This window comes from Cladophialophora bantiana, assembly GCF_000835475.1.
Source record: "Cladophialophora bantiana CBS 173.52 unplaced genomic scaffold supercont1.18, whole genome shotgun sequence".
NCBI lineage: Eukaryota > Fungi > Ascomycota > Eurotiomycetes > Chaetothyriales > Herpotrichiellaceae > Cladophialophora > Cladophialophora bantiana.
The window spans coordinates 37,355-62,432 of NW_015971592.1; the positions used below are offsets into that span (position 1 = coordinate 37,355).

Genomic DNA, 25,078 nt, shown 5'->3' on the forward strand with positions numbered 1-25,078 from the left:
CGGTACAGCGGGAACTCGCACAGTAGCATAGCTAGGCGCGTATCCTTGAATTTCTAGATTAAGTATCCATCTCTTCAATAGTTCCTCCTGTATATTCGACAATAACTGCTGTGGTTCATGGGCGAGCCTAGCCGATTGAGTGCCTTTCAGTCTGCGACTTAAGGTGGCGTAGTTGACATCGTTCGCGGCCGCGGCCGCGCGAATCGAGGGATATTTGCGTGTTTGAAAGTCTAGAATAGCCTGTTGGATTCTGATCTCTCGATTTGAGGCCATTTACGCTTGATAAATTAATGGAATAGTGGTAAGGAGGTTGGTTGTTGAAGGTGGTCTGGTGGTGGGGTGGAATAAAACGCGTGTTACAACGCTAGGGTGTTGCATCAAGTGGGTGGTGGACTTAACACCGAACTACGGGCTCCTCCGAATTCGGTTAAACCTGCCTCCCGGCTAGATATCCATTTTGCCTAAGCCTCGATGACCTTCTCTCAGCCTGGTTTAGCGTGGACTGATTTGTTTTCGAGGTAACAGTAATTTGCACCACGCGTTCACGCCTAACAAACCATAACCGTCCACGCCAAAAAAGTCTACCCCTTCATTATGACCCATCGTACATGACTCATATGCAAAATGACTCTTACCCAAGAGGGTAAATCGAGAGCATGCACAGATTGCAGGCGAAAAAAGACCAAATGTCTCCATCGAGAAATTTTGACTGAGCCTTCTGGGAGCGCAAATATTGATTTCCCATCGAAACCACCAGAATTCGACGACCAACCTGAACTAGATGGGCAGCGAAATCCTAAACGCAAAGCTCTGCTCACGGATGAAACGCGTAACACACGTTTGCGTTCTGTACGTCCTTCGAACAACCCGAACGATCCAAACGTATCCTCCGACGTAAATCCAAGCAATCTGCATGAAAATACACGGGGTTCCACTTGCCGGTTTCATGAGGCGATTGATGTACTTAAAGAACTCAAGCAGGACTTAGAAAATAGGGCGGTGCGAGCTGAGTCCGATAAAAAGCGGGCGCTAAAAGAGAAAGAGTGGGCGCTAAAAGAGAAAGAGTGGGCGCTAAAAGAGAAAGAGCGGGCGGAAAGGGCCAAAGAGCAGGTGGAAAGAGACAACAAGCGATTAGGCGAACTGCTGGAACAAGCCGAGAGAGACAAACAACAAGCAGAGAAAGATAAAGAAAATCAAGAACTTAAGTTGCGCAGTCACATAAAGGAGATGGAAGAGGTGGTAGAGATCGAGCGAGTCAACCGGTGCGAAGAGGTCGACAATTTGAAAAGAATACATCGGGAGGATTCCATTCTGATCGAAGATCTCCGAAGCTGGCTTCGAAAGTTTGTTTCAGACCCGATACTGAGGCGCTTCGACCCAGACTACGGTGCACCGGGCGAGATGATGGGGAGGTTATTACATTGAAGTCGATCAGAGGGATCACGACGTCTAACTCATCACGGACGCCGAATGTCCGTGAAGTAACGTCAGATTGGTTTGGCTCACCGTCATCAAGGTCAAGGATAGGCAGGGGTGTTTATTCATCTGGTTGAATATGGAAGCTTTCGGGTTCTGTGCAGATTATATGTTATTGGCTAACGGCGTCTGATTTCTTCGAGATGCAGCTAGTATTCCGTTGTATCTATCTATTCTACCCTAGACTCTTGTGGACAGTACGGTTCCTTCTGTCTGGTAATGTAGCTCGACGGCCACCTTAAAGGGCACCTACGCAACATGAAAACTGAATACATAAGATGTGTTGTACACAAATTGAGAGTAGATCTATCTGCTTGATTGTGCTCTGTCCCCCTGGCTATTCAGAGAGACTCTGCCTATTTATATATATACATTCGCCTGTAACCCATAAGAGCATTCCTGAAACCTCCTACTCCGTCGCCATCCTATCACAGGTCTGTAGGAACAACGAGGTTGAGGCAGTTTGCGCAGTTGGTGAAGCGCCTAGCGTCTCAGGTGGTTTGCCCCAGTGGTGCTCTCGCGACCCTGTCAACATGCACCTATTCTGATCGATCTAGCATCCAACAGTACAGAAACTTGAGGTTTGAACCTCTGTATTCAGAGGGGTCTAATTTTGCGTAATTAGTGGGTCCCGTTAGCACACATGAGCTTGCTTGGCTCCTTGGAGTTGGTTCAGCATCCTTTACAATCAGGAGCCTGTTTGTGATCCTGACTTACTTCCTGCCAAGGCTTGAGAGGTTTATCACAGTTTCTCTTGGAAAGGGGAGCGCGGCCGCTTTAATTAGGCACGTAACTGAGCATCGCCGGCGTTGCGACTTGAATTGGAGGACATGATAAATTTCAAAGGGGTCGGAGGAGACGCCTCTAGCATCACTGAGGCCTCGGCCGAGCACGATAACTCAAGGGGTACGCAACAGCTACAGCAAGTCCCTGCAAGAGGACAGAGCCAATCCCACTCCTTTGGCAACAATAGGGCCTCTAGGTTGTCCCATCAAGATTGCACCGCGAGTACTCCGTATAGTCAGCGGGGATTTGGCCGTGACTAGAGCGTCGCCTACCAACGCCCGAGAGCGCGTTGTCTGCACGTGCCGACCACTTCGGGAAGACGTGCTGGTACATTGCGACTGGGATCAGAGCTCGGGTTCCGCTCCGATGGTAATTAGCTCTCGGCTTCATTTTGAGCTTGGGACCTACCGAGGACCCACTCAACCCTTTAGCCAATACTCTGCCTCCTTGACCCGTATCTCTCGGCCCTCCTCTTTTCTTGGGAAACAGCGTCCGAGGCAAAATCACCCTCCTTTCGGGGATGCTGTTCGGAGCCTTGAGGGCTGCTCTCCACCTCCACATAGTGCGCCACACTCCATTCGTCCCCCACGTGCCCAGATCTCGACTCCACGAGACCCAACTTACAAAAGTCTGCCTTCTCCTTGCAAATCACTCGACTCAACAACATTCAGTATCTAGATCAGCCATGGACAACTTACACCATGCAAAGAGTGCCACAAATGCAGTGGCTGAGCCTGTCAAGCCGAAAACTGCTCATGTCGAAGAGATCGCAGTTTTCTCGACCCTGGTGGACAAAAAGCTGGACGTCGTTGGGACGGTGAAGTTGACAGATGGACAGATCGTCTATATTCCCACCCCTACGCCAGATCCACAAGGTATGTCGAGTTCCTACTCGAAACCATGACTGAGTTACTGACCGAATTGCCAGATCCATTGAACATGCCGACATGGCAAAAATGTGTTGTACTTGTGGTGGTCTCAGTCTGTGCGAGTTGAACAAAACAGAATTCATGGGAAGAACTGCTCACAAGTGACACAGTCTCAACGCTGGGACTGTCGTTAGTCTCTGGCTTTGGAGGATTGTTGTCATTCTACATTCCTGAATATGTGGCAGCCGGAAAAGACTACGCCGATATCACCGCTCTGATGACGTATCCCTCACTGTTCATGTAGGTTACTCAGCTCGAGGTCGAGTGATGATCTGACTACTGACTGGACTCTCAAGGGGCATTGGTAATCTGGTTGGAATGCCACTTGCAATCGGGGTTGGCCGTCGTATCGTCATGCTTGGATCTTCGGTGATCCTCGTCGTCGGTGCTATCCTGTGTGCTTATGCCAAGTCTTACGAGTGGCATTTGGCTGCTCGAATGGTCATAGGGCTCGCCGCTGGCCAAAGCGAGGCCCTTGTTCCCATGATCACCCAGGTACACGATGGCGAAACGCCGAAATAATTGTCGGCCAAAATGCTCACGCATACAGGAAATATTCTTCCTTCATGAACGAAGCAAGTCACTCATGGGCCAACAGGCAATACAAGTCAGCCTGACAGCCGTCTGGGTCTTGTTTGCCAGCCCTATTGCCGGGCACATCACTCCCCAGGGCTGGTACGGCCTGGGTGCTGGGCTCGCTGGACTGTTGCTTATCGTTGCCTTCCTTTTGCTTCCAGAAACGAAATATGAGCGCTCTGCTGCATCCTTTCAAGAAGCTCCCTCACAAGTGGTAACGGCATCTACGGGCGATGCCGAAGCCAGCTCACAGAAGGAAACCGCACCGGTTGTGGAGATCTGCACCGTCCGCCCCGCGAAAGACAACGTCAATTATCCGCCCCGTACATGGAAGTCAGACGTGCGCCTGATCGTGGGCAAACCCGAATGGAAGAAAGTCTGGATGGTCCTACGGGTAAAGCCTCCAACCGCGCACACTAAAGCCCTTGTACGGGCCAAGCTGACCACATCCCACTCCAGCAAACTTTCGAGCTTCTATTTTTCCCTAACGTCTTTTGGGCTTTGTTGCTGAACGGCCTCACCATCGGCGTTAATATCGCCATCGGTACCACTTATGGCACGGTTCTCACTGGTGCACCATATCACTGGTCGAACGACACGGTCAGCTACGTCAACTGTGGACAAATCATCGTCGCGCTGCTCGCACTACCTCTCCTGGGCCATGGCTCGGATTGGCTGGTCGAATACATGGCGAGGCGAAACGGTGGCATCCACGAACCTGAAAACCGCATCTTGCCGCTATTCTTCCCAATCATCGTGGGCGTCTTCACCGCAGTCTTGTATGGTCAGGGCGCAGCCCACCCAGAGAAGTATTCTTGGTTCGTCTATGCCTGGGCCGTTGCGGCTTACTACTTCGCATTTGTCGGTGCTAATATTGTCGCCATTACGTACCTTTTGGACAGCTACCCACAACGCGCTGGACCGCTGCTTGTCATCATCTGTGCATTCAGGGGGATCATCTCCTTTGGTACTAGTTATGGCACCGCACCGTTTGTTGAGCGTCGAGGCTGGGATGGTGCGTTCAACACTTTTGGCGGTTTGACTGGAGCCTTAGGAGCTCTTGGTATTCCGGTCTACTTCTATGGCAAAAAAATTCGTCAATTCACTACTCGTTTCGTCAAGGACAAGACGGAATGATTTCCGAAGGCGAGGGTCGGAACCTAAATTGATTAAAGGAAGGGAAAGTATTGAGTGAAAAGGTCCACTATACGTAACTTGGACGAAGAACAACGGCAATATAGCAGTCAGTAGATGTTGGAGAGCTTACTTCTGACGTTCGAGCGAGGTATTTAAGTATCACGTGCACCCCTAGCACCTATTGACAAACTGGAAAGAGTCGCATATGGGGCCGACTTGGGATCTTGGTTCACCCAGAATTATTACGAATAAATCATGACCCAATCTATGCCTTGGCTTAAAGTACACGGAAAAGAACAAGCCGCTGTTTCGACGTCCGTCATAGGATCGTGTAAACAGACAGCAAGATATTAGATAGCTGGATGGAAATTGGCCTCCCAGAGGTACCATAGAAGTGCCAATGTTAGTAACAAAATTTCTAATGTGGAATGTTCTCCAAATGGACAACGTCTTATGTTGGTTCTACTTGTTCTAGTCTATAGCGTCTATATTGTTGAGTGCGCCACCGCGAGGAGTGCCTGGCTCTATGATGGGTTCTAGCTTTTGCCTTGAGCCTCCGGGGCCTCCACCGGTGCGACACCTTCGAAACCGCTTTCCTGGTTTTTCGATTCATTCTCTGTTTGATCCGGCGCTTTCGTGGCTTTGGAGTCGACAATCAAGAAAGAGAAAACCATCATCAATCCAGCGATACAGGTATAAAACATCCACATGTGCTTCATTGAAGCCAGAAACTGCTGTGGCTGGGTGCCGGACGATTTGTCGTTTCCCTCATTGTTGCCAACAGGACTTCCGACTACATTGGTCAAGCCGCTGGTCCCCACACTTTCCTCTAGGATGGCGCTCCCCAAGACGATAGACAGAGAAGAGAGTAAATTGCGCAGAAATGACAGTGCTGACGTTCCGGCGGCTACATACTCCTTTGCCAGAAAACTTTGGAGAGCAATCATTGGTGGAACAAAAAGAAGTCCAGCGCCTATACCAGCGATGACCTGGAATATCACCAACTTTGCCAGTCGTCGGGATGGAGGCAGGTCGATGAACAGTCCTGTCCCAAGTGTCATAAGCAAGGTCCCTGCCCAAATGATGATGCGGATGCCCCCTGTTTTCTTGATGAGTGGACCTGTACTCATGGACATAATGCACAGCGGGAGAATCAGCGCGAATATGTAGAGACCAGACTGGATTGGTGAGGCTCCCAGGAGCGTTTGAAAGTAGAGAGGGAGGAAATAGTCATAGGCGAAGAAGACGAAAGTGTGGGCGGCGGCAACCATTAGGCAGGCGAAGCAGGCGAGGTTTGCCAGCACTCTCACCGGGAAAACAGGAGAAGTCGCCCAGTACCATTCATTGACAACGAAGAGGATCATCAGGGCAACGCCGACAATCAGCAGGCTGAGAGAGGTCGCAGAAGACCAGGCGTGGTGGCCGGCAGCATTCTCGAGGCCATAGAGAAAACAGAGTGTTCCGGCTAGGATCAAGGCGGAGCCAGTCCAGTCAAAGGTTTTGAGGGCACGAACGAACGTGGTCTTCGGTTTGTTGACTTTTAGAAACAGCAGCAGGATTATCAAGGACAAACCGTCGAACGGAAGGTTGATGTAGACTAGAAATATGTCATGTTAGTCATCGGTACAGTGTATACCAAATATGCTGGGAAATTGGAGGAGACGCACAACACCACTGCCATCCAATTGCTTGTGTAAAGACGGCTCCCAAAATTGGTCCAATTCCGCTGGAAATTCCGTAGACAACCCCAGAGAAGCCATAATATTTTGCTCTTTCGTGAAGCTCGAACAAATCGCCAATGATGATAGTGACCATGATAATAATACCGCCACCCCCGAGACCTTGAAGAGCTCTTCCTCCGATGAGCGTCGTAGGGGAAGGACTAAGAGCAGAAATGAGGCTGCCACCCATGAAGACAGCATTTGCAAGGATAATGGTGGGCTTCCTGCCGAAAATATCCGAAAACTTCACCCAGAGTGGCGTCGAGGAAGTTGAGGCAAGCATGTAAGAGCTGGCGAACCAGGCGTACTGCGCACTGGTCGAATGGAGTTGACTTGCAATGGTGGGTAGCGCAACACTGACAATAGTCGCGTCTAGAGCTGCCAGGAACTGGGCCAAAAATAAGGAGAAAATTGTGAGAAAATTGCGAGACTTGGCCGCCTTGTTAGATCTCACTTCATTTGTTGAGATACAACCGACATGTTTCTCAAGCACGTCGGGAATCAAGGTTGGCAAAGCGCCTATGCTCTCGTGTTCCATGTCTTCGTTGTCCAGCCCGATGAGGCGACTAAACTGAAATACATGAGAAAGATGATGCAGAACACGCCCTCTCTTGTTTCGAAGCAGCCAAGTTACACGTTTTGAAGCAACAAGGTACCAACTCTTTTGAAAAAAAAAAAATGATTCGGCGGTTCTGTATTGACCGCCAGGAAACTTTATGACCGCCGATGTGGCGGTAGAGAACACACACCTTATGGCTCGGCAGGGAGGGGTCTCGGACGTCAGGACGAAGGACATGTGCTAACTATCTTGGAGGTCCCGAACAGCAAGCCTCTCGCTATGAGCGATCCGGGGACTAACTGCCTCCGAGCCCAATCAAATTGTGCGGCAATAGATGCCAAACCGGCGGTGCAAGGTACAGCGCTCGGATTAATCTCAGCACAAAAGTACCATTAAATGTGACTACAATGGAACCAAAGAGGAGGTGGACCGGCCGCTATTCTACAGCACTACTATCGGTATGCTCTTGTACCAATGAGCTGGACAATGTCTCTTAGACGGGCCATCAACTGGACTAGGTTCTCCACCAATGGCGGCTGCAGAGAAGGACGACCGGTCTGCAGCAGACTGAGCACCATGTCCATCACGGCTCGGGTGTCGTTCAGGAAAATGGGGCTTTCCGAAGATCCTGGACACAAATCAGGAGTGTCGGGGGAAACCGATCTGGAAGCCTCTTGTTGAGGCCGGCGAAGACAAGGCATACCTATCCCTAGTGAGATAAACCGTTTGACATTATCAGATTCGCGGCCGTCCAGCCAAATCACCTGGCTTTTGTCTGGGGAAAGTCGAAATGGGCCCGCGGAGAATGATTGCTTAGTAGCGGCGTCTCTTTCCTGTCGGGCTCCCTCAATATGCGGTTGAATATCGGGCAGACCAGGTTTAGATGACGCGGAAAAGAGACCATAAGCCCAGCAAACCAGACTTGCATGATATACTGCAACAGCGAGGAACGCTTGCAACCAATGTTTAGGAACGCACCTGGCATCGCGAAGGAGTTGTCCGGCATGCCATATTGCCTGCCTTGAGCTGGATTCATTAATCCATTCTTGCAAAGGAACAATGTCGTCTGCTTCTTCTCTTCCATCAGATCCAGCGAACACCTGGATATGTTCCAATGACATGTGCAGATGCATAGACACAAACTCCAGGGTAACGTCAAATACTGCGCTTTGATGAGTAAGGAGAAAGCCGCGGCAGCTGATGCGCAAGTCGTGTAGGAGTCGAGTGATCTGTTCACCTGATTGGCTTCGAGAAGAGAAACCAAGTTGACGATGATGCCGGACCATGCCCCAGACGTAGTACAGGAGAGCTGAGCTGGTGCACTGCTTGTCAATAATGCAGTTGAATGAATTGAGTCGACTGAGATCATCAGCGCACTCTCTCAGTGAAGGTACAAGTCGTGGAGAAGATCAAAAGGTTTCTAGGTACAGTTGTTTCCAAGTCCTGGCACTGGGCGCCAACCAGATATCTCTAGGCTCAGGCAGGGGTAGCAAGAGCTCTGTATGGGAGACCAAGGGTCCGGTCAGGAGGCAGAGAGTGGAGGTCGCATCGTGCTGAAACAAGTGGAAGACTAGCCTGCCAAATCCGATCATCTGAATGAGCGACATTCAACGTAAAGATGCCATTGCCGCCCGAAGTGCCATATAAGGAAAGGAAAGGACTGCAGGAGAGAAGGCGTTGAAATGCATACCGCTTGAAAGACTCTTGCTTGATCCAAGATCTCCATTTCTGCTCAACCTGAGTCATCCTCATCGACCTCAATTGGAGGATAAGCGGACCGATGAAACTTGGCGCTCCGTCGCAACATCTGGAAGAAAGTTACCTTGTCAGAAGTAATAATTTCAGAGTCTAGTGAGTCGGGAGAGTGAAGAAATCATGTGGAGTGCCGGTCGGTGCGTGCCCCGATGGCAGGGGACTGGAAAGGGAGAAAAAGAGATGGAGGCAGAGCAATCCATACCGCTACCAGAGGTTATAAAAACATCTGAGCGATCTCGATCTTGCGGCTATTCCCACTCCAGTGACCTATCTCCAATAACACCATGAGGCCTTGCACAGCCTCCAGATCTCTTGCTCGAGAGTTATCATTCTCAATCTGATGAATTGTCAGCAAGAACTTCGCAGGGCTAGGAGCGTCCCGACGCCGCATATCGACAATAGAACTCGGACAATGATGCTAGTATTCGAAACATACAGCACGTCCCAAGAAATGTCGCAATTCTTCTTGAATCGCAAACCCCCATTTCTGTAGTGATTTGTCCGGAGTCGCTACAGCACCAGTTGCAATCATGGAGGGCAGTAATTCAGGCGGTTTCTCAGTACCAAAGCCGAAGCTGGGTATATGAATCCACTCCTCCGCTCGAATGCATGCTGTAGCGAAAAAGTCGTGAAGTAAATAGTCAAGCAGGTTGACGGAAGGGAAAGCAGAAGCCACACGGATCGCATTTGAGGGTCTGCATGTACTCAAAATAATAGCTATTATCTTGTCTCGGAGGGACTGAGACAATCTCAAGACTATGTAGCTGAAATGCTGCAGTCGCGAGCCCGGTCTAGGTCCGTTACTAACTGACAGGGTGAGTTTCTCCTGCTCCGCGGCGCGATGGTTCTCCGGAACGGGGTTGCAGCGCTAGCTAGAGTGGCGAAATGCATCGACGCCTAATGCAGCCTCGACTCTCGTGTTTGTGGACACTATCGAGGGCGGACTACCCTGTACCCCATCAGGAAACATATCACTAATGAAAGCAGGGGCTGTGAGGTTGTAAGTATTGAGAAATACCAGGTCATCGTCGTTCAGTTCGATGTCCATTCGAGGCGAAAACCGGCAAAGCCGTGACTCGTCCATGGTGCCGGTGAGACCACCTGAAGTAGTCCAGGAGCATGGAGAGCAGTTGGCAGAGTGCCTGTGCTGCCATACGACTGCAACCCGCCGTCTAATCCGTCGAGAAAGATTTGCCCGTGTCCGTCTCCGCCGACAGGTTGTTGTAGTTCCCGGGAAGTGTTAGGGGGCCAAATGTTAGAGCATTGTTCAGAACAGGATCGATATAGGAGACCATGGCGTTCCTCAGTTCAATCTGCCGGGACGACTAACTGCCCAAGATCTGGTTAGAATAGCGCCACTGCCCAGTCACTTCTGAGACTGAGTGTTGAACCTGTGATGGGTCACTCAAAGTCCAAGGCAGACACTCTGCTTGCGCTGCGTCCGTCGTAACCGCCGGTTCGGGATCCCGTGTCCGAGCATTATGATGGAGCTGGAGCGAACCTCTTGAATGCGACAAAAGTGATTCTTTCGTGGAGACCTCAGCGCAATTTGCAATGTTCGAAGTGACTGTCCCTTGGCTGTTCTCCGAAGATCTGACGTTCCCCTCTCGATGCTGATTGTTCGATGGGTTATCGAGGTCGGAATAACTCGTCCTGGAGAGCGAGTCTTCTTTATGGGAGAGTGTTCCAGCTCTGTAACTTGCTGGCCCTCGTCTTGCCCGTATGCGACCGGATGGCGCGGTGAAGCTGCTCTGGTCTGCTTCCTCACTGCTTGGCCAGCAGTACTGGCATGACCTGCTTTGTGACGCTTGAGCAAATTCCTGAAGAATGGCACGCGGAGATGAGTAAAGAGCTTTATGGCGACACCGACTCTCAAACAACCACGACGGTGTCAAACTCACATCCGAGCAAATTTCTTGGGGCAAAATGGGCTTGCATATGGTCTTTACTGAGTGTCTGTGTCACCATGTGGTAAGTACGGATTCGGGACCGCAGTAGAACCTGTTGTGTCTGACAGCAACCCTGGCAACTTACAGGATCGCAGGTGCCGCGTGAGATGGTCCGCTCTCGAGTACAGTAGACGCTGACATTCTCCGCATTGGTATGGTCTCCCGGCAGAGGATTGCCTGGTGGACGTAGCGGCGCCATCTTTGGCATTTGCGGATTTCTCCCGAGCAAGTATCCCCGCGTTTCGCGACAGAGGACGTTCATTTCTGGAGCCTCCAGTTTTCAGAAGTGGATGAAGGATTGCGAAGACCGCAACTGAGGGAGAGGAAACGAACAAATATTGGCAGGGCAACTAATAAGTCTTGCAATGATCAAGGACAGCAGGGGAGAACTAACTTACAACTACGCGATCTTTGTGGCCTGGCTCAACCTGAAGGGATGAGTTCGGGGCATTCGGGGCTGCTTCTCGGTGGCTGTCGGAGCTGGGCGACGGCCTCCCTTCTCGGTTTTGCAGACAATTGATGCGCTCGTGATCCTACGATGGCTGACCCTCTCTGCCTTGGACCAGCGCTAGGTGCGACCTCGAACTAATACCGTAGGTTGTAGTACGCTGTTTTTCCCCAAGGCTATCGTCTTCCTTGAACATATTCCATCCTTCGACCAGTCCCTTTGCGTTTCTGCTGTGCTTTTCATGTCGGAGACAACAATGCCCTTGACACCAGTCCACTTCTTCTCTCATGGCTCGACCATGATGCTTGGAGAGGAGTCGACCTCGGCAGCATACTGGAAAAGCTCTGGTGACGAGGCTTTGGCGCATGGGTTGAAGGGAGTCATTATGATGGTGAGTGTCACTTCGCGTTTTGAGTCCTCGCTACTCGCCACCACGACGATGTCGCCAACCTCCTAGCCAACTTCTAACGCGCAGTTCAGGGAGCGCATTGGGATGCCAAGGGGGACGCCATTGAAGTCGCTACAAACCCAGATCCCGGCAAGTCGCCAGTCGCATACGTCCATCCCGAAAAGTACCTCGACTACAAGCTCAATCCGGATGTACCCACGTCGCGACGATGTGTCCAAATACTGCGCGACGGTGGATTCGACGCCCGTGAGAATCCCACCTTCGAATGGATCCATGATACTTATCTCATCCTCATCCGAATGTTCCCGGACGGATGTCCGCCTACGACACTGATCTCGACCAATGCGCGTTACGACCCGCACTTCCACATGAAAGTAGGCGCCACGTTACGACCATTGCGACGAGAGGGATATTTGTTGATAGGAAGTGGGGGCGCTGTACACAACCTTTACAGGAATATATGGGCCCCAATGCTCAAGTATTCGGACAATTTTGCTCAAGAGACCCCCCCGGAACCCTGGGCTTTGGACTTCCGTCAGTCGGTAGAGGACGTCCTCACAAAGACAAACGGCCCCAAATTGAGGAGAGCAATGACCAGACTGATGAAGCACCCGCAATATCGCGATGCACATGCGACTGACGACCATTTCATGGCGGCTATGTTTGTGGCAGGGGCCGCGGGAGACGAAGAGGATGAGGCGCTGGGATCTTACGGAAGGCTAGGGGCCGAGACCTGGGAATTAACGAACATGTGCAACTCACAATTCACGATTGGTCGGTGGCCCGAACCGCCCGTCAAATGGGTTGCGGCAGGGTAGTATGCCGAAAGACGAGTTGCCCGGCTAGATACATATATCTTCTGGGGCATCGATATCTGGCCATAGAGTATTGGATCTAAATAAACTAGAGACTAGTCATGGACTTGAAACGGTGAGTGTATCTGCGACGCTGCGATTTGTTGAGATGGTTCACTTCGCCGTGCATTCACACCGACAAGTCTTTTTTTCTATTTTCTAATGCTGGTCATAACGTAACGTGCATCGACATCTCATGGCTTCCGCCGCCATGAATTCTTTTGGTCGCATGCTCAACAACGGCTTCACTACTCCTTGGGCGGTATGACCGGGAGAGTGATGTAGTTCTGAAATCTGTGGCTGAAGTGAATATGGTTCGTGCCTCCAAACACTTCTGTCGACCTATGTAGATGCCAGGCCGCTGAGCCAATGCCTAAAATGATATAAAACAGCGAAGGAAGGTGTCTAAAACATACCTGTCTTGAGGATCGTCATGGGTAAAGATACCACTTCCCTGAGTATCACCCGAAGAGACCTCAAATAGGAGCTTGGCCCCCTTTTCGACAACGACGTTCGTGGGCCACACCTCGATATCGACGGCGTATACTTCACCAGGAATCACCGGGAGCACATCTGTGCTGAGGTATTCCCTCCATGGCAAATAGGGGCGCCACTTCGGATGCTCAGGATTCGTCTTGCGCAAGCTGACACGGAGCCAACCTTTGGTGAGAGGAACGGGATCGCCCGCGGTGCCGGTGTAGAAAACTTCTTGACCTCGTGGTGAAATGTACCTCAGTGTCACAAAGAGGTCGATATCAGAGGGGGTAGAGCCTTGGGGATCCGGGGTCACGGACACGTTCAAGTAGGCCACAATATATCCAGTGATTTCCGTCTCGGCCTCAAAGGGTGCTGTTGTGAACTGCAACAGCTGTGGTTTGTCTAGCGTACCTAGAGCTCGGTAGGACAACTTTTCCCGGCCTGGGGGCGCTTCCCGACTCATTCCGAGGTCTGGTTTGAGATAAAATTTGGTATATTGTGTTCGAGCGATGGGCCACTCCTGCTCAAAACGACGCTTGTACTGCTTTTCGGCTGGAGGGTCGTTGAATCCAACGTCACCTTTTCGCAAGACTAGATCGACGGGCGGAACTTTCCCCGGAACGGACCATCCAACAGAGTCCTCGCCCTTGAGAAAAGCATCGAGGAAGCTACGTTGGATGTCCACCTCTTCCGAATAGTAAAAGGGTAGATCGTGTCGACCAACAATCATGCGGAGGTATTTGAATGTTGAATTGGCATGAGAATAACCTTCAAGGTTGCCGCGGAGGTGAAGTAAAATACCACCCCAGTTCCCCACGGACAGAAGCGGTACTTCGATATCCCCCATATCATATTCTTTCGAGGCGTAGTACTTCTGATCTCGGAATTTGTTGTCTCGATTGTCGACGACCTGATCGCGGCGGTTCTTCTCCAGGCTAAGCTCATCCAGGTCGCCTTCGACGGTATCAGGGCCCCAATTCCGAGCGCTCCGGCCGGGACGGCCGTATTGGTTCGTGATAACTTGTCTGTTCCACCAGAACTTGATGAAACCGTTCGAGTAAATACCACCATGTCGACACCGGTCTCTATAGTAGTCTGACATACCCTCCCACGGCACAATGGCCGCCAGACCTTTTGGTTTTCGAGCGGCGACGCGCCATTGGCTTCCAGCGTAGTAACTGATTCCCAGGAGTCCAACCTTTCCAGATGACCAGGGCTGCTCCGCTGCCCATTCAACAACGTCAAAAAAAGCCTCGCTTGTCCCACGAGACATGGTATCCAGTAGCCCAGGAGACTGGCCCAGTCCGCGCTCATCAGCACGCACGACGACGTAGCCCTGGGCAGTCCAGTAACCCGGGTCCGGCGTTTCCCACGCAGAATGAGGTGAATGATGTTCAGGGTTGACCTCGGAGTAAGACTTGGGCTGAAATCTGGTAGTTATTTTTCAGTAAAAGTAGACAACTCCCGCTATCGGATTGGCGATCGCTTACTGTTCATAGTGAATGTCCTTGCCATATGGCCCGTAAGTGACGAGCACGGGAAATCGTTCATTGTCGGTCTCGGGTTTGGGCCGATACACATTGCAACGGACCAGGCCCTTGCTTGCCTTCAGGTGGATTGTAACATTTTGTTCGAAGATGTACGGGAATGATGTCTCGTCGACATACAACAAGTCCTTGAACATAGCAGGAGGGGTCGCCATCGTCAGCTTTTCCGTCCAATCACGCAAGAGTGAGGACTGGAGAGGATTTGGGTCAGTTACGTTTCCTTCCTCGTTTGTTGTATTTCCATTATTTTGAGCATTGTCGCTCGGGGATAGATGTAGTGGACCACCGAACCGAGGAGTATGTTGTCTAGAAGGGCACCTGGTGGATGCTGCGCCGGTCACCTCCAATAGGCCCAGAATTGGGCAGCCGAGTACTCGGCTTTCGGGCACGCATCTACCATATGAGGTTGGCACCACGTCAGTAAAATGCATCGGTCTCGCGCCATTCTTCCAAACTGTTGCTGTCGCCAAACTCTCTCGAACGGTAGACACACTCGACACACAAACGCACCGCATCCCAACGAGCTTCCCGCTGTAGAAGGTGGCGTCCGCGACCAGAACTTGCGAGGACTTAAGTGATTCAATTGCTACCACGCTCAGAAAAAGGTCGAAGATGACACAAAATAATAATCTCCCATCTATCAATCGTTTCGTCACTGACCATGATGATAACGGGAGAGCGATCTTCCTGAACAACCGGCAGCTACCAGAAGCATTGCCTTTCAAACCTCTGTCCGACGGTGCCGCTTCTTTCGGGCTGGGCTACGTCACAAAGACATTCCCCGTCGAGCTACAGGACCGCGCGGATGTCAAAACGTATCAGACATACCTCAAATCTGCGCCAGGCTTGACCGTCTCGGGAGGAACGGTCTTGCGATACGTCGACATGCCTCCTGGGTCACTCTCCGCAATGCACCGTACCATCAGTCTAGACTACGGCATCGTGATCGAGGGCGAGGTTGAGCTCGTGCTCGACAGCGGTGAGACGAGGTGCATGAAGAGAGGCGATGTCGCCATTCAGAGGGCTACGAAGCATGCGTGGAAGAATGCAAGTACGGACTCGTGGGCGCGGCTAGCATTCATCCTCCAGCCCAGTCAGGTTTTGGAGGTAGGAGGCGAGAAACTGGGCGAGGACCTGCATACTATGCAAGGTGTTCGGGTATCCGATTAATCGGCGGCGAAACAAGATATTGCAATTCGGTCAGTCTGCACATCACCCATCATGACCCTCCCACTAACTACATTACAGCCAGGAAGTCAAGGGCAAGTGAAACGATAAATCGACAGAGCGTTCATGCTGGAGATCCTCAAATAGCATGCATTCTCAATGAATCTTGCTGCTCTGCTGTCCGTCAAGCTCCCTTCCCTGGCTGAGCCTTCCTACCACTCCCCACCAATCTTGTACTGGAAGATCTTAGAGTTGAATCGTCCACCGGTGGCACGCCATGTCTGAGCAAGCCACTGTCTCAGGTTAGGCACACACGGCTCAACCCCCGAATTGCATGATGTACCTACAGCGTTGAAAGAAACTCCGCGGAACATGTTGGCAATGAAAGCTCTCTCCACGACGTTGCGATACGTTCTCCTAGACTGTTGATCCAGATTTTTGTTCACTGGGCGATAGTCTGGGATTCGTCGACGGTCATCTGGCCAATGAGGCGGGTTGTTTCCACGTGAGCCAGAGCTGACCAGCGGCTGCCTCGACGTCGTGTCCCCGGATGGATTTGGCGGTGAGTCTGGGTGATAAATCAAGTAGTCCGCTGGAACAGTAATGTGAATGTTGTCTCTAGTCGTCGTCCCTACCATGGTAGCAGACATGTTTGCGTTCAGGTCGATCAACGTTCGAAGCTTAGAGTTGATTCCTGCGGAGACTGCGGCGTCTTGTTCGCTCCCAGAAGGATAGGCAATCCCCCTCGATCAAAGCCGAGAACAAAATTGTTGTCGCTGCAAATCAGCCCTCGGGTGCTACTCTCATCTTCCGCTCGGCTTCGGGGGAATGTGTGGAGATTGGGCAGCCTGCCTGGCTCCGAGACAGCACTTCGCCATCAGCCTCGGGGGCTGAATCTCCACCGCTCTGCGCGTGGACACCATCGTTGACCCTAGGACTTCTGTGGACTGCCGTGTAAGACCATCACTGGCGGTTCGGCCGAGGCATAGCTTGACCTAGGCCAACGGCAATGCCAGTGTTGTCGTATACTGGTGCGAATCTTCTCAGGTCTTTGTGCATCTGTCAATAACCCTTCGACTGAGAACATATCGTTCGACACAATCCATTCACGGCACGCTATTTGACTGCCTCTGCTCTACTATCGGGAAAGAGATTTGGGAAAAGCGACATGAACACCTTGGCTACGGTAAAGGCAGCAGCTGTCGACGGCCGCCTTTCCAATCCTTGGTGGCGCCAGTCTCAACTGCAGTCCCTTCATCATGGTCTGGTGCAAGCGTCGGATGTGCTTATCAATGCGATATTGCAGGACTCTAACTTCATTACACCCCCGGAAGCCCATGTTGAGTTACACCTTGCTATTAAGACTGTTGAACATCATTATACCGCGTTGAAGCCGGAGAGCGAGGTGGAAGATGAATATCGCATCCTGCAAAGGGATACACCAGATAGGAGAGAAGCCTTTGGGATCGCGGTCATCGTCCCAACATCACACACGTACCTTTTCTCCGTTGTAAGTGCGGTCTCCGCAGCGCTTGCGGCAGGAAACTGCATAGTCTTAAAGGTGAGCCCCGATTTGTTTCCCGTCTGAAGGGCAGACTGGACGGCCTGATTCCCCCAATGTCTCTAACGCTGTCGTACCTGCAGACCGAGAATCACCTAAGTCGCCTCCCTCACCTACTTCAGCAGATTTTACGCCAGTCCTTGGATGGTGATATTTTCGCAGCGGCTGTCAAGATACCCGAGGAGGCGACCCACTCGTCACACCGCTGGCTGCAAGTACTCCAGAACGGACTAGGAAGTGGATCAACATCGGCAAAAGCAGCAATTACTCCCTCGCCAAATGGCAATGCTTTAATCTCTCCCGTACAGTCTCGGGTCGTTGCGGTCGTGGATAGAACTGCCGATACTGGTCAAGCCGCGAAAGCTTTGGTCACAGCTCGATTCGCGTTCGGTGGTTCATCGCCATATGCTCCCGATCTCGTCCTGGTCAACGAGTTTGTCAAGACAAAATTTGTCGAGGCCGTGGAACGCGAGGCGGCTCATTACCTGAATGCTGGTGGAAATTCGGAAAAGACCGTCGATTCCGGCACTTCCGTTGAACACCAGCATGACCCAGGAGATGTGTTTCGTCAAACAATGGTGAAATTGGAGCGTGACTCGAACGCACAGATCCTGACGTCCGGCCCACGAGGAGCTGTCCTGGAAGTGAACAGCAGGTGAGCTGAAGCCACCATCCCTGGCTTCCTTCGTGCCACGACATACCCAGGCAACTGACATATATTACAGACAGTCAGCCCTGTTTCGCAGAAGGCTCGATGACAGGGTGCTGGTCGTACATGACATAAGCAGCTTGGACGACGCTATCGATTCTATCAACATTAGGTGCGTGTGTGGCTTGCCAGGGTTGAGGTTGTCCGGGGCTTTCAGTTCCTGGACAGCCGAGTCCCCAAGAGCGCCGGCTGAAACTACAGTTAACGATTCTGCAGCGATTCCGATGACGTCGCGGCTTTGTACGCCTTCGCTGATGTGTCGTCAGCTAAGTATCTGTGCCAGTTCATACGAACTTCAGCGGCTTTCGTTAACCACATACCCATCGAACTGCTGGGTGAGTGCACTGCAAGCTACGGTGCTGGAGTATTATGACCAATTGACTGATGCAATCCCGCAGTTGGACCTGCGACACCGCTCAACCACCCGATGTTGGTCTCACTGCGCTATACTACCGAATTTTTCAGTGTGCCACGCCCGCAGTACATCTCGCCTCCGGCTGATTCTGCTCGGCTACTGAGAATCATCGAACGTAACACTGAAGACAAGCAGGACCTGCTTGCCACGCTCAGCACAGGTTCGAAGGCCGCTTCTCACAGTCCAAACCGGTCTCCTGGCGGCGGCCTCGGATTTTTCGAGCAAGGTATTGTTATCGGCTTGGTGCTATTCTTCTCCCCGGTTTTAGTGGGTTTGATTTATTTGGGAGTGTCAAAAACCAGTACAGCCTTGAGATCTTTACCTCATCTCTTCTAACATCTGCATCCTTGGCATGGATGTAGGGTTTAAGCCGAGCCGGAGTTGAAATTTGCAAAGCTTGTACTATCTTCACTCTACGTATAGAAAAATGTGTCATACCAAGGGATCCACCTTCTCCGCGAAGGATAAGAGTAAATTTCGCAATTATCATTGTACTACTTTCTTACTCGTCTGCCAATCACCCCGGTAGTTTACTTAGTCCTTAGTACGTATTCTGCTCTTTGCCTGCTCCATAGTCGAGAGCATCATTTTCACAAGCTGCTTGAATGGTACTGTAGCTTCGTGCTAGAGCGCAATGTATCCCGTGGCAGGCTCTAAACTAAGATAACCCCAAGGTAGACTGTATGGTGGAACAAAGTCTCCCGACCCTCGAAGTGATATTGGATTGGTGGTGGTGAGTGCATGCCGATCAATCTGAAATAAATTGGACTGGCAAAAAAGGCCCTGCAATGCTTTCTCAAAACTATATATCACCGGGGAACTGGCTGCTGATGATATACCGTCCATTTGGCGCTCTCGTTACGATCCGACTGACTGGGGTCGATTCCCAGGACCAAGACCAGGGCTATCGATGGGAACGGCACTGCACAACTCTCTCAATCTGGTCGTTGGTTCAATCCAGCGACACTCACCTTCGCTCCAGCATCCATTCCGGGGCTTGGGTCTCTTCATCGACTCAGTAAAGATGAAAGAAGGGGCCAATTGGTGGATACATTCTCCTGTCGCTGTTGGTTTGCACATTTCTATTAGTGACTTGATCCTTGGAGACCAAGGAGTCTCAACCAATTGAAGAATGGCATACCTATGGCCTTTGCTAGCACTGAAGCAGCTCACCGATCTCTTCGAACGCGACTTGCGGTATGGGATGTAAAAGGGCCCGCAAACGCCTGTAGCCAGCGAGACCAGAACCATCAGCTTGAGCAGAACTGTCGGTTCCCCAGAGGACCTGCGATTCAGGTGATGCATTGTGTGACCCAGGGTTACCGGTCTGGACAAGAAATGTCTGCTTAGCCCTCTGCTATTGTTGCTCCCTAGATTATAGTGATCCAACACTCGGTGGTAGATTATCGTCATAATGATTCCTCGATCGAGACTGTCGGCACATAAGGCGGAGTCTGGGAATTTGAAGCCAGAGGGAAATGAGGTTATTGCAGACAGACGTCGTCAACAGTTCCAAGAGATCAAGGAAAGTTGGGGATCGAGTTGCGCATCCACGTTAGCTTTGGTCGAATATCGAAAGCCTAGTGTCTCTGGGAACGCCACAGGACTAGCACCTCTCGAGTGATGCCTTTATGCACCCGCACGATTGCAATTGCGCTATAACTACTTTATGACATTTGTATCGGAATCCTCAGCACAATTATTGGTTCTTACGCAACAGCGATGATGAGAGACCTATGGTGCCACTCCAGAACGCCGCAGCTATCCCTGCCGACGCCCTGGTGGGTTTCGGGGCAAGGGTGAGCTCCGAGGAAGGTAAGTTCGGCGGAGAACCTAACACACACTAAAGCCCCGAAATTATGGGCTGAGAAGGGCCGAGTTTTTGACACTGCCAGCAGCATTGCCCCTCCGATATTGTTAGCGAATACATGCTGAAATGATCCCGACATCCCTAAGAAAGGTGCCACGTTTCAGCTTTCCAACCGTGTTGCTTTCCAACTGATCGACGCAGATCTACAATATCCATGGTCAGATAACATCAAGAGCGAATCACTCCGAGGCATTCGCCGAATCCCACACCATCATCAGCACTCCCGGCAAAAGCACTCAAACGAACAGTGTCTCCGTCCTGCAAGTATATCCTCTCAGATCCGCCTTGTAGAGTGAACGCCTCCTTGCCACCCTTGGTCAGTTCCATCAAACAGCCGTGTTGGGTTTTTGCAGGCCCGGAGATTGTTCCTGTGGCCAGGATATCCCCCGTGGCCAGCTTGCATCCACCCGCGGTCTGATGCGCTATCAAGTGCGCGAAAGACCAGTAGAAGCGGTTAGTATTGGATTCGCATAGTGTTGTACTTGTACCATTGGTCTCGCCGGTGTTTGGGCTCAAGAGCTCTGCCATGCAAGTGATATCATAGCCTACCTTTTGATCTTTAGTGTCTAGATGTGGTGGAACGGGCACGTCCCTTTCTGGCAATTGGAGCTTGAAAGGCTCCAGCGCCTCAAGGGTGACAACCCACGGGGAAATCGTGGTTGCAAAATTTTTGCCATTGAAGGGACCGAGTGGTGGCATCTCGAGCCTTTGGATGTCTCTCGCACTCCAGTCGTTAAGAAGAACGACACCAAATATATGCTCCTCGGCGCGCGATGCAGGTATTCCTCTACCAAGGTCCAGAACGAACTCCTGCCGTTGTAATGAGGGTTCTGGGGGACGACCAATGATGCAGGCCATTTCCAATTCATAATCCAGTGCCTTGGTCGGCCCGAAGACAATACTGCCGTCTTGAGAATCCTGGAAAGTTCCTGTTGGTCTAAAAACCTCGGTGCCAGAGACGTAGATTGATGACGCTCGACCGTCGTATGCGGTCGGGAAATGCAGGAACCCCGGTGGAAGATTTGGTGGAAAGCCCATTGCCCTGGCAGCATTCATTAAGTGGTCCTTACTGCACGAGAAGTCTGTAAACCCAGAGATGTGGACGGGGAGATGCACACAGACACTGTCGACATGGTGCGCCGCCTCTGGAACGCTCGTAGGTTGAGTTTGATGCGAAGCAAAGAACATTGTAAGCAGGCTGCGGAAATACTGCTGTTCTGATTTTGGAAGAGCTGCAAATGCATTCAAGTCGTGTTGCTGGCAGTGACTATTAGCATTCTCCCGAGTCACGAATCGTGAAGGGTGTCATAGCCGGATGTACCTTGACAATGGCATTGGTCGTAGAGGCTGGCACAGACCCTAGTAGGCCACGTTCCAGCAAAGCGGGAATCGAGTAGACATAGTCTTCCAACCGTGTGGCAATGATCCTGTCTGCAGAGCCTTGTATGCTGATGATGCCGTATGGGAGGTTATTTATCGAGAAGTGTTGCGCAAACATTGTTATTGGATGAAACTTAGGGTTAGGGATAACATTCTGTCAGATATACGCAAGTCAATGACCCTATTTAATTACTAGAAAAATGAGTCCCCGACCGCCTGCCCTCGAGACCGAGATGCGCCTCCGATGTGGCCCCACCGAAGCATGACCGAAACCGTTGCGCACGCGCCATCCACATCTTCATCACAAAGCGCCTCTCGCTGAGTGCTGTAACGAACATGGATTGTGGAGATTGTTCGCATCCTTCGACATAACTGTTCGTCTCAAGAGCTCCTGAGGCTGTTCTTGATGTACTGCGCGTGTAAGGGTTCAGGAACTGTGCTCTGTGGAACGACACCATGACCAAACCATAGCGGGTCCTCGGAACTCTGGGGCAATCCTCCAGCAATGATTACTTAAAAAGCCATGGCAAGTTGGAGCGGCGATGAGGCCGAGCCTACGGATGGCGTAAGAGATTTTCTATCGTGGCTCGATAATGGTGATTGTGGTTAGGGTGTGTTTATACTTAATCTGTCACAAATTTCTGAAGCACACAAGGTTATCCCCGATATGAACACCAGAGGGCCCCCGTTAGCCCTTCAATCTGCAATCGAGGAGAACCAAGGACATCAAGTGACGCTTTCGGACCTGCCGATATACACCTAGTTGTCAAGCGATCGATTGCATCAATGGTTTTTTTTTCTTTCTCAGGATTATTGATGGCCGACATGACAGCCTACCCTCGAGCGTCCTCGGCATAAATGGCACCTCCAACTGTGGTGTCACGACAAATATTCGAAATCAAGACCTCATGAACGTCACTTTGTATGATCCAGTCAATATCAATATCCTAGTAGCCAGAAACCTGTGAGATAGGACCAATCTCAGTCTGAGCTCGTCACACCATGTTTCTCATCCCGCTTTGTCATGTAATCTCTCCACTTGGGGTTGAGCAGATAAACTGGAATACCGAGGAGGGAGATGGCCCCGAAGATGCCTGCAAGGACGCCATAAGCCCAGTAATAGCCGCCCCCGTTGACCATCGGCGTGAAGCCATACGTTGCGCCAAATGAGACAATGTTTTTGGTTCCGACAACGACGACGAGGGCCGGGCCAGGATGTTTCGAACTTGCCTCGGCAGCGAAAGTGGTGGACACGATTAAAACACAGATGAAGCTTGATTGGTAAAGGGAGTAGCTGATTACTGTTCCCCAGTATGAGGAGCCGCCCTCAGCCGCGGAGCCGTAGAGGACCAACATGGCCACAGCCAACGCTGCGGGTAGTGCGAGAACAACGAGGCGGTGTTCTGGTCGGTGCACACCACGGTTTCTCTTGGCCAACCACATAACCAACTTCTCCCCGAACAGCGTGCAGTACGCGGTGCCAATAAATGAGCCAACAACCGATCCAACATTGATTAGTCCAATATTCTGCGGTTTCCAGCCGTACTGACCCTGCAATATGGAGTCATATGACAGCGAAAGGTCCACAGAGCAGCCCAGAGCAATAGAACTGATCAATACTGAGTACAATATGCCGGGGGAGGTCATGGCCTGAAGCATGTGAGTCCAGGAGAGCAGTATCGTCTTCAACGGCTGAGGATGTGGAGTTGACCACGGCTTCAGTTTCTGGAGGTAGGTCGTGCGGGTTGCCGTACCATCGACTCCACACGGAGTAGGCCCCCCCGGGCTGCTTTCAATGCCCAAACGATCGTAGTACTCTTGGACTTGGTCGTCGGGAATAAAGTGTGTGACCCCAAAGTCGTCAGTGACCACGATTCGACCGTCGATATTGGCAGCGGGGCGACTGAAACGGGTCTCGAAGGCACCAAAGACCGCGAAGACGAGGCCAGCCGATGCGGTAATGACAAAGACCCAATAATACCAGCGCCAGCCTAAAGCGGCAGTCTCGTAGCTGCTCGACAGATTCAGGACGCTGGTTAAGATGTTCATCACCGTCCAATACAACCCGAATATCTTGCCGCGTTCGTGCAAGAATGTCACCTCTGTCAGCATCAACGGTAGGAGAGACTCAGACGCCCCAGTTGCGAGGCCTTGAAACACACGCGAGGCCAAGTGGCCATTGTAACTGTTTTGCGTTGCTGAGGCTATGGTTGCTGCCAGAAGAACGATGACGGACAGGAGGAAGATCGGGCGTCGGCCATAGGCCAACGACAGAGGGAGAATGATGTAGTTCCCTAATTTGGCCTTGTCATTAGTCGAGACATTTGAAGCTGAGGGCGGATTGCCCGGGGAGGGGAGGACAGAAATCGACTTACCTAGGCCGATGCATAGCGCGGGGACGGTAAGGAGATAGGTGACCTCGTTAGGAGTTTTCCCTTGGGGGATGTACAGCTTGAAGAAGACCGTCAAGATACTACCCAAACCACTTGCGAGAGAAAGGCCCATGGTGGCTAGAATCTACATGTCAACCCTTGAACAGAATCATTGGATACTGGCGGCCGTGGCCACAGCAGGGGAAGAGAACAGCTCGAGATCAAGACAAGCTCAAATCAGCCTGCGAGAGGCGCGACTGGATCAAAGGCCATCGGGGTCTTTCCAAACTTACAAAACCAGCAACAGCAAAAGACAATGGCGTATTTCTCCCACCATCTGAACCTCAGAGGGTCACTCGGGTCGTCGGAGGGCACGGGAAGCTTGCGCACCCTACCATGCTTGTCGACGAGAAAGGCATCGCCTTCGATGTGTTGCGTGGCTTCACAAGAGACAGGAATCTGTGTCGCTTGCTTCGCAATGTGCTCGACATAAAGGCTGGCTGACACCGGCTTCCCTCCATCGCTGGTGGGGACTATCTTCAGTTCGTCCATTTGGGGAGAAAGTACATGTGTCACCGATTTGCCAAGCGTGAGTATCAGCTCAGCAGCGGTGTTGGCGAGTAAGTAAGAGACGTGCGAAACGCCAGAGATGGACCAGGTCATACCGGGCAAATATAAGGACTAGACCAAGACCAGGACATTTGTCCTCCGAGGCGGGGGCAAGGGGTCAGGGTCGGGGGGCGGAGGAGCGGTTCACGACTGAGGGGGCCGAGAAAGACTCCTCTCGGTCGCGGACTTCTGTCAAGTGGAGATGGTACAAATGTAGATGCTTCGAGATCTGGCTATGGCTCTACCGTGCAAGCTTTCGCTCGGAAGACTTCTGGTAACCATCCTGTGTTAGTGTACTTAAGAGACCACTAGGTTGCCGTTTTGTCGGTTTCGGAACCACTGCGAAGCGAGGCGCTGAGCCGTCCTCCACAT

At 51.5% G+C, this 25,078-nt stretch overlaps 10 protein-coding genes across 10 annotated transcripts; 5 read left to right on the forward strand and 5 right to left on the reverse strand.

Moving 5' to 3' along the window:
- Positions 1-624: 624 nt before the first annotated feature.
- Z519_10292 (uncharacterized protein) lies at positions 625-1,425 on the forward strand (the record flags this gene model as incomplete). Its single annotated transcript, XM_016768009.1, has 1 exon — positions 625-1,425. One exon carries the CDS (start codon positions 625-627, stop codon positions 1,423-1,425), a length of 801 nt encoding a protein of 266 aa, XP_016615477.1.
- Positions 1,426-2,947: 1,522 nt separating this feature from the next.
- On the forward strand, positions 2,948-4,904 carry Z519_10293 (uncharacterized protein; the record flags this gene model as incomplete). The annotated part of the gene is made up of 6 exons (XM_016768010.1): positions 2,948-3,137; positions 3,191-3,247; positions 3,302-3,431; positions 3,488-3,686; positions 3,742-4,161; positions 4,227-4,904. 6 exons carry the CDS (start codon positions 2,948-2,950, stop codon positions 4,902-4,904), a joined length of 1,674 nt encoding a protein of 557 aa, XP_016615478.1.
- Positions 4,905-5,440: 536 nt separating this feature from the next.
- Positions 5,441-10,023, reverse strand: Z519_10294 (uncharacterized protein; the record flags this gene model as incomplete). The annotated part of the gene is made up of 9 exons (XM_016768011.1): positions 5,441-6,501; positions 6,572-7,196; positions 7,375-7,424; positions 7,485-7,586; positions 7,657-7,812; positions 7,888-8,346; positions 9,198-9,276; positions 9,376-9,807; positions 9,895-10,023. The coding sequence occupies 9 exons, from the start codon at positions 10,021-10,023 to the stop codon at positions 5,441-5,443; spliced, it is 3,093 nt and encodes a 1,030-aa protein (XP_016615479.1).
- A 1,569-nt stretch (positions 10,024-11,592) lies between these two features.
- On the forward strand, positions 11,593-12,563 carry Z519_10295 (uncharacterized protein; the record flags this gene model as incomplete). The annotated part of the gene is made up of 2 exons (XM_016768012.1): positions 11,593-11,727; positions 11,817-12,563. 2 exons carry the CDS (start codon positions 11,593-11,595, stop codon positions 12,561-12,563), a joined length of 882 nt encoding a protein of 293 aa, XP_016615480.1.
- Positions 12,564-12,847: 284 nt separating this feature from the next.
- On the reverse strand, positions 12,848-14,778 carry Z519_10296 (uncharacterized protein; the record flags this gene model as incomplete). The annotated part of the gene is made up of 3 exons (XM_016768013.1): positions 12,848-12,941; positions 13,016-14,506; positions 14,567-14,778. The coding sequence occupies 3 exons, from the start codon at positions 14,776-14,778 to the stop codon at positions 12,848-12,850; spliced, it is 1,797 nt and encodes a 598-aa protein (XP_016615481.1).
- A 457-nt stretch (positions 14,779-15,235) lies between these two features.
- Positions 15,236-15,793, forward strand: Z519_10297 (uncharacterized protein; the record flags this gene model as incomplete). Its single annotated transcript, XM_016768014.1, has 1 exon — positions 15,236-15,793. The coding sequence occupies one exon, from the start codon at positions 15,236-15,238 to the stop codon at positions 15,791-15,793; it is 558 nt and encodes a 185-aa protein (XP_016615482.1).
- A 209-nt stretch (positions 15,794-16,002) lies between these two features.
- Z519_10298 (uncharacterized protein) lies at positions 16,003-16,440 on the reverse strand (the record flags this gene model as incomplete). The annotated part of the gene is made up of 2 exons (XM_016768015.1): positions 16,003-16,083; positions 16,138-16,440. 2 exons carry the CDS (start codon positions 16,438-16,440, stop codon positions 16,003-16,005), a joined length of 384 nt encoding a protein of 127 aa, XP_016615483.1.
- Positions 16,441-16,958: 518 nt separating this feature from the next.
- Z519_10299 (uncharacterized protein) lies at positions 16,959-18,811 on the forward strand (the record flags this gene model as incomplete). Its single annotated transcript, XM_016768016.1, has 5 exons — positions 16,959-17,351; positions 17,435-18,006; positions 18,077-18,172; positions 18,277-18,395; positions 18,459-18,811. 5 exons carry the CDS (start codon positions 16,959-16,961, stop codon positions 18,809-18,811), a joined length of 1,533 nt encoding a protein of 510 aa, XP_016615484.1.
- Positions 18,812-20,513: 1,702 nt separating this feature from the next.
- On the reverse strand, positions 20,514-21,843 carry Z519_10300 (fumarylacetoacetase; the record flags this gene model as incomplete). The annotated part of the gene is made up of 2 exons (XM_016768017.1): positions 20,514-21,602; positions 21,667-21,843. 2 exons carry the CDS (start codon positions 21,841-21,843, stop codon positions 20,514-20,516), a joined length of 1,266 nt encoding a protein of 421 aa, XP_016615485.1.
- Positions 21,844-22,706: 863 nt separating this feature from the next.
- Positions 22,707-24,649, reverse strand: Z519_10301 (uncharacterized protein; the record flags this gene model as incomplete). Its single annotated transcript, XM_016768018.1, has 3 exons — positions 22,707-24,019; positions 24,101-24,235; positions 24,391-24,649. The coding sequence occupies 3 exons, from the start codon at positions 24,647-24,649 to the stop codon at positions 22,707-22,709; spliced, it is 1,707 nt and encodes a 568-aa protein (XP_016615486.1).
- Between the last annotated feature and the right edge of the window lie 429 nt (positions 24,650-25,078).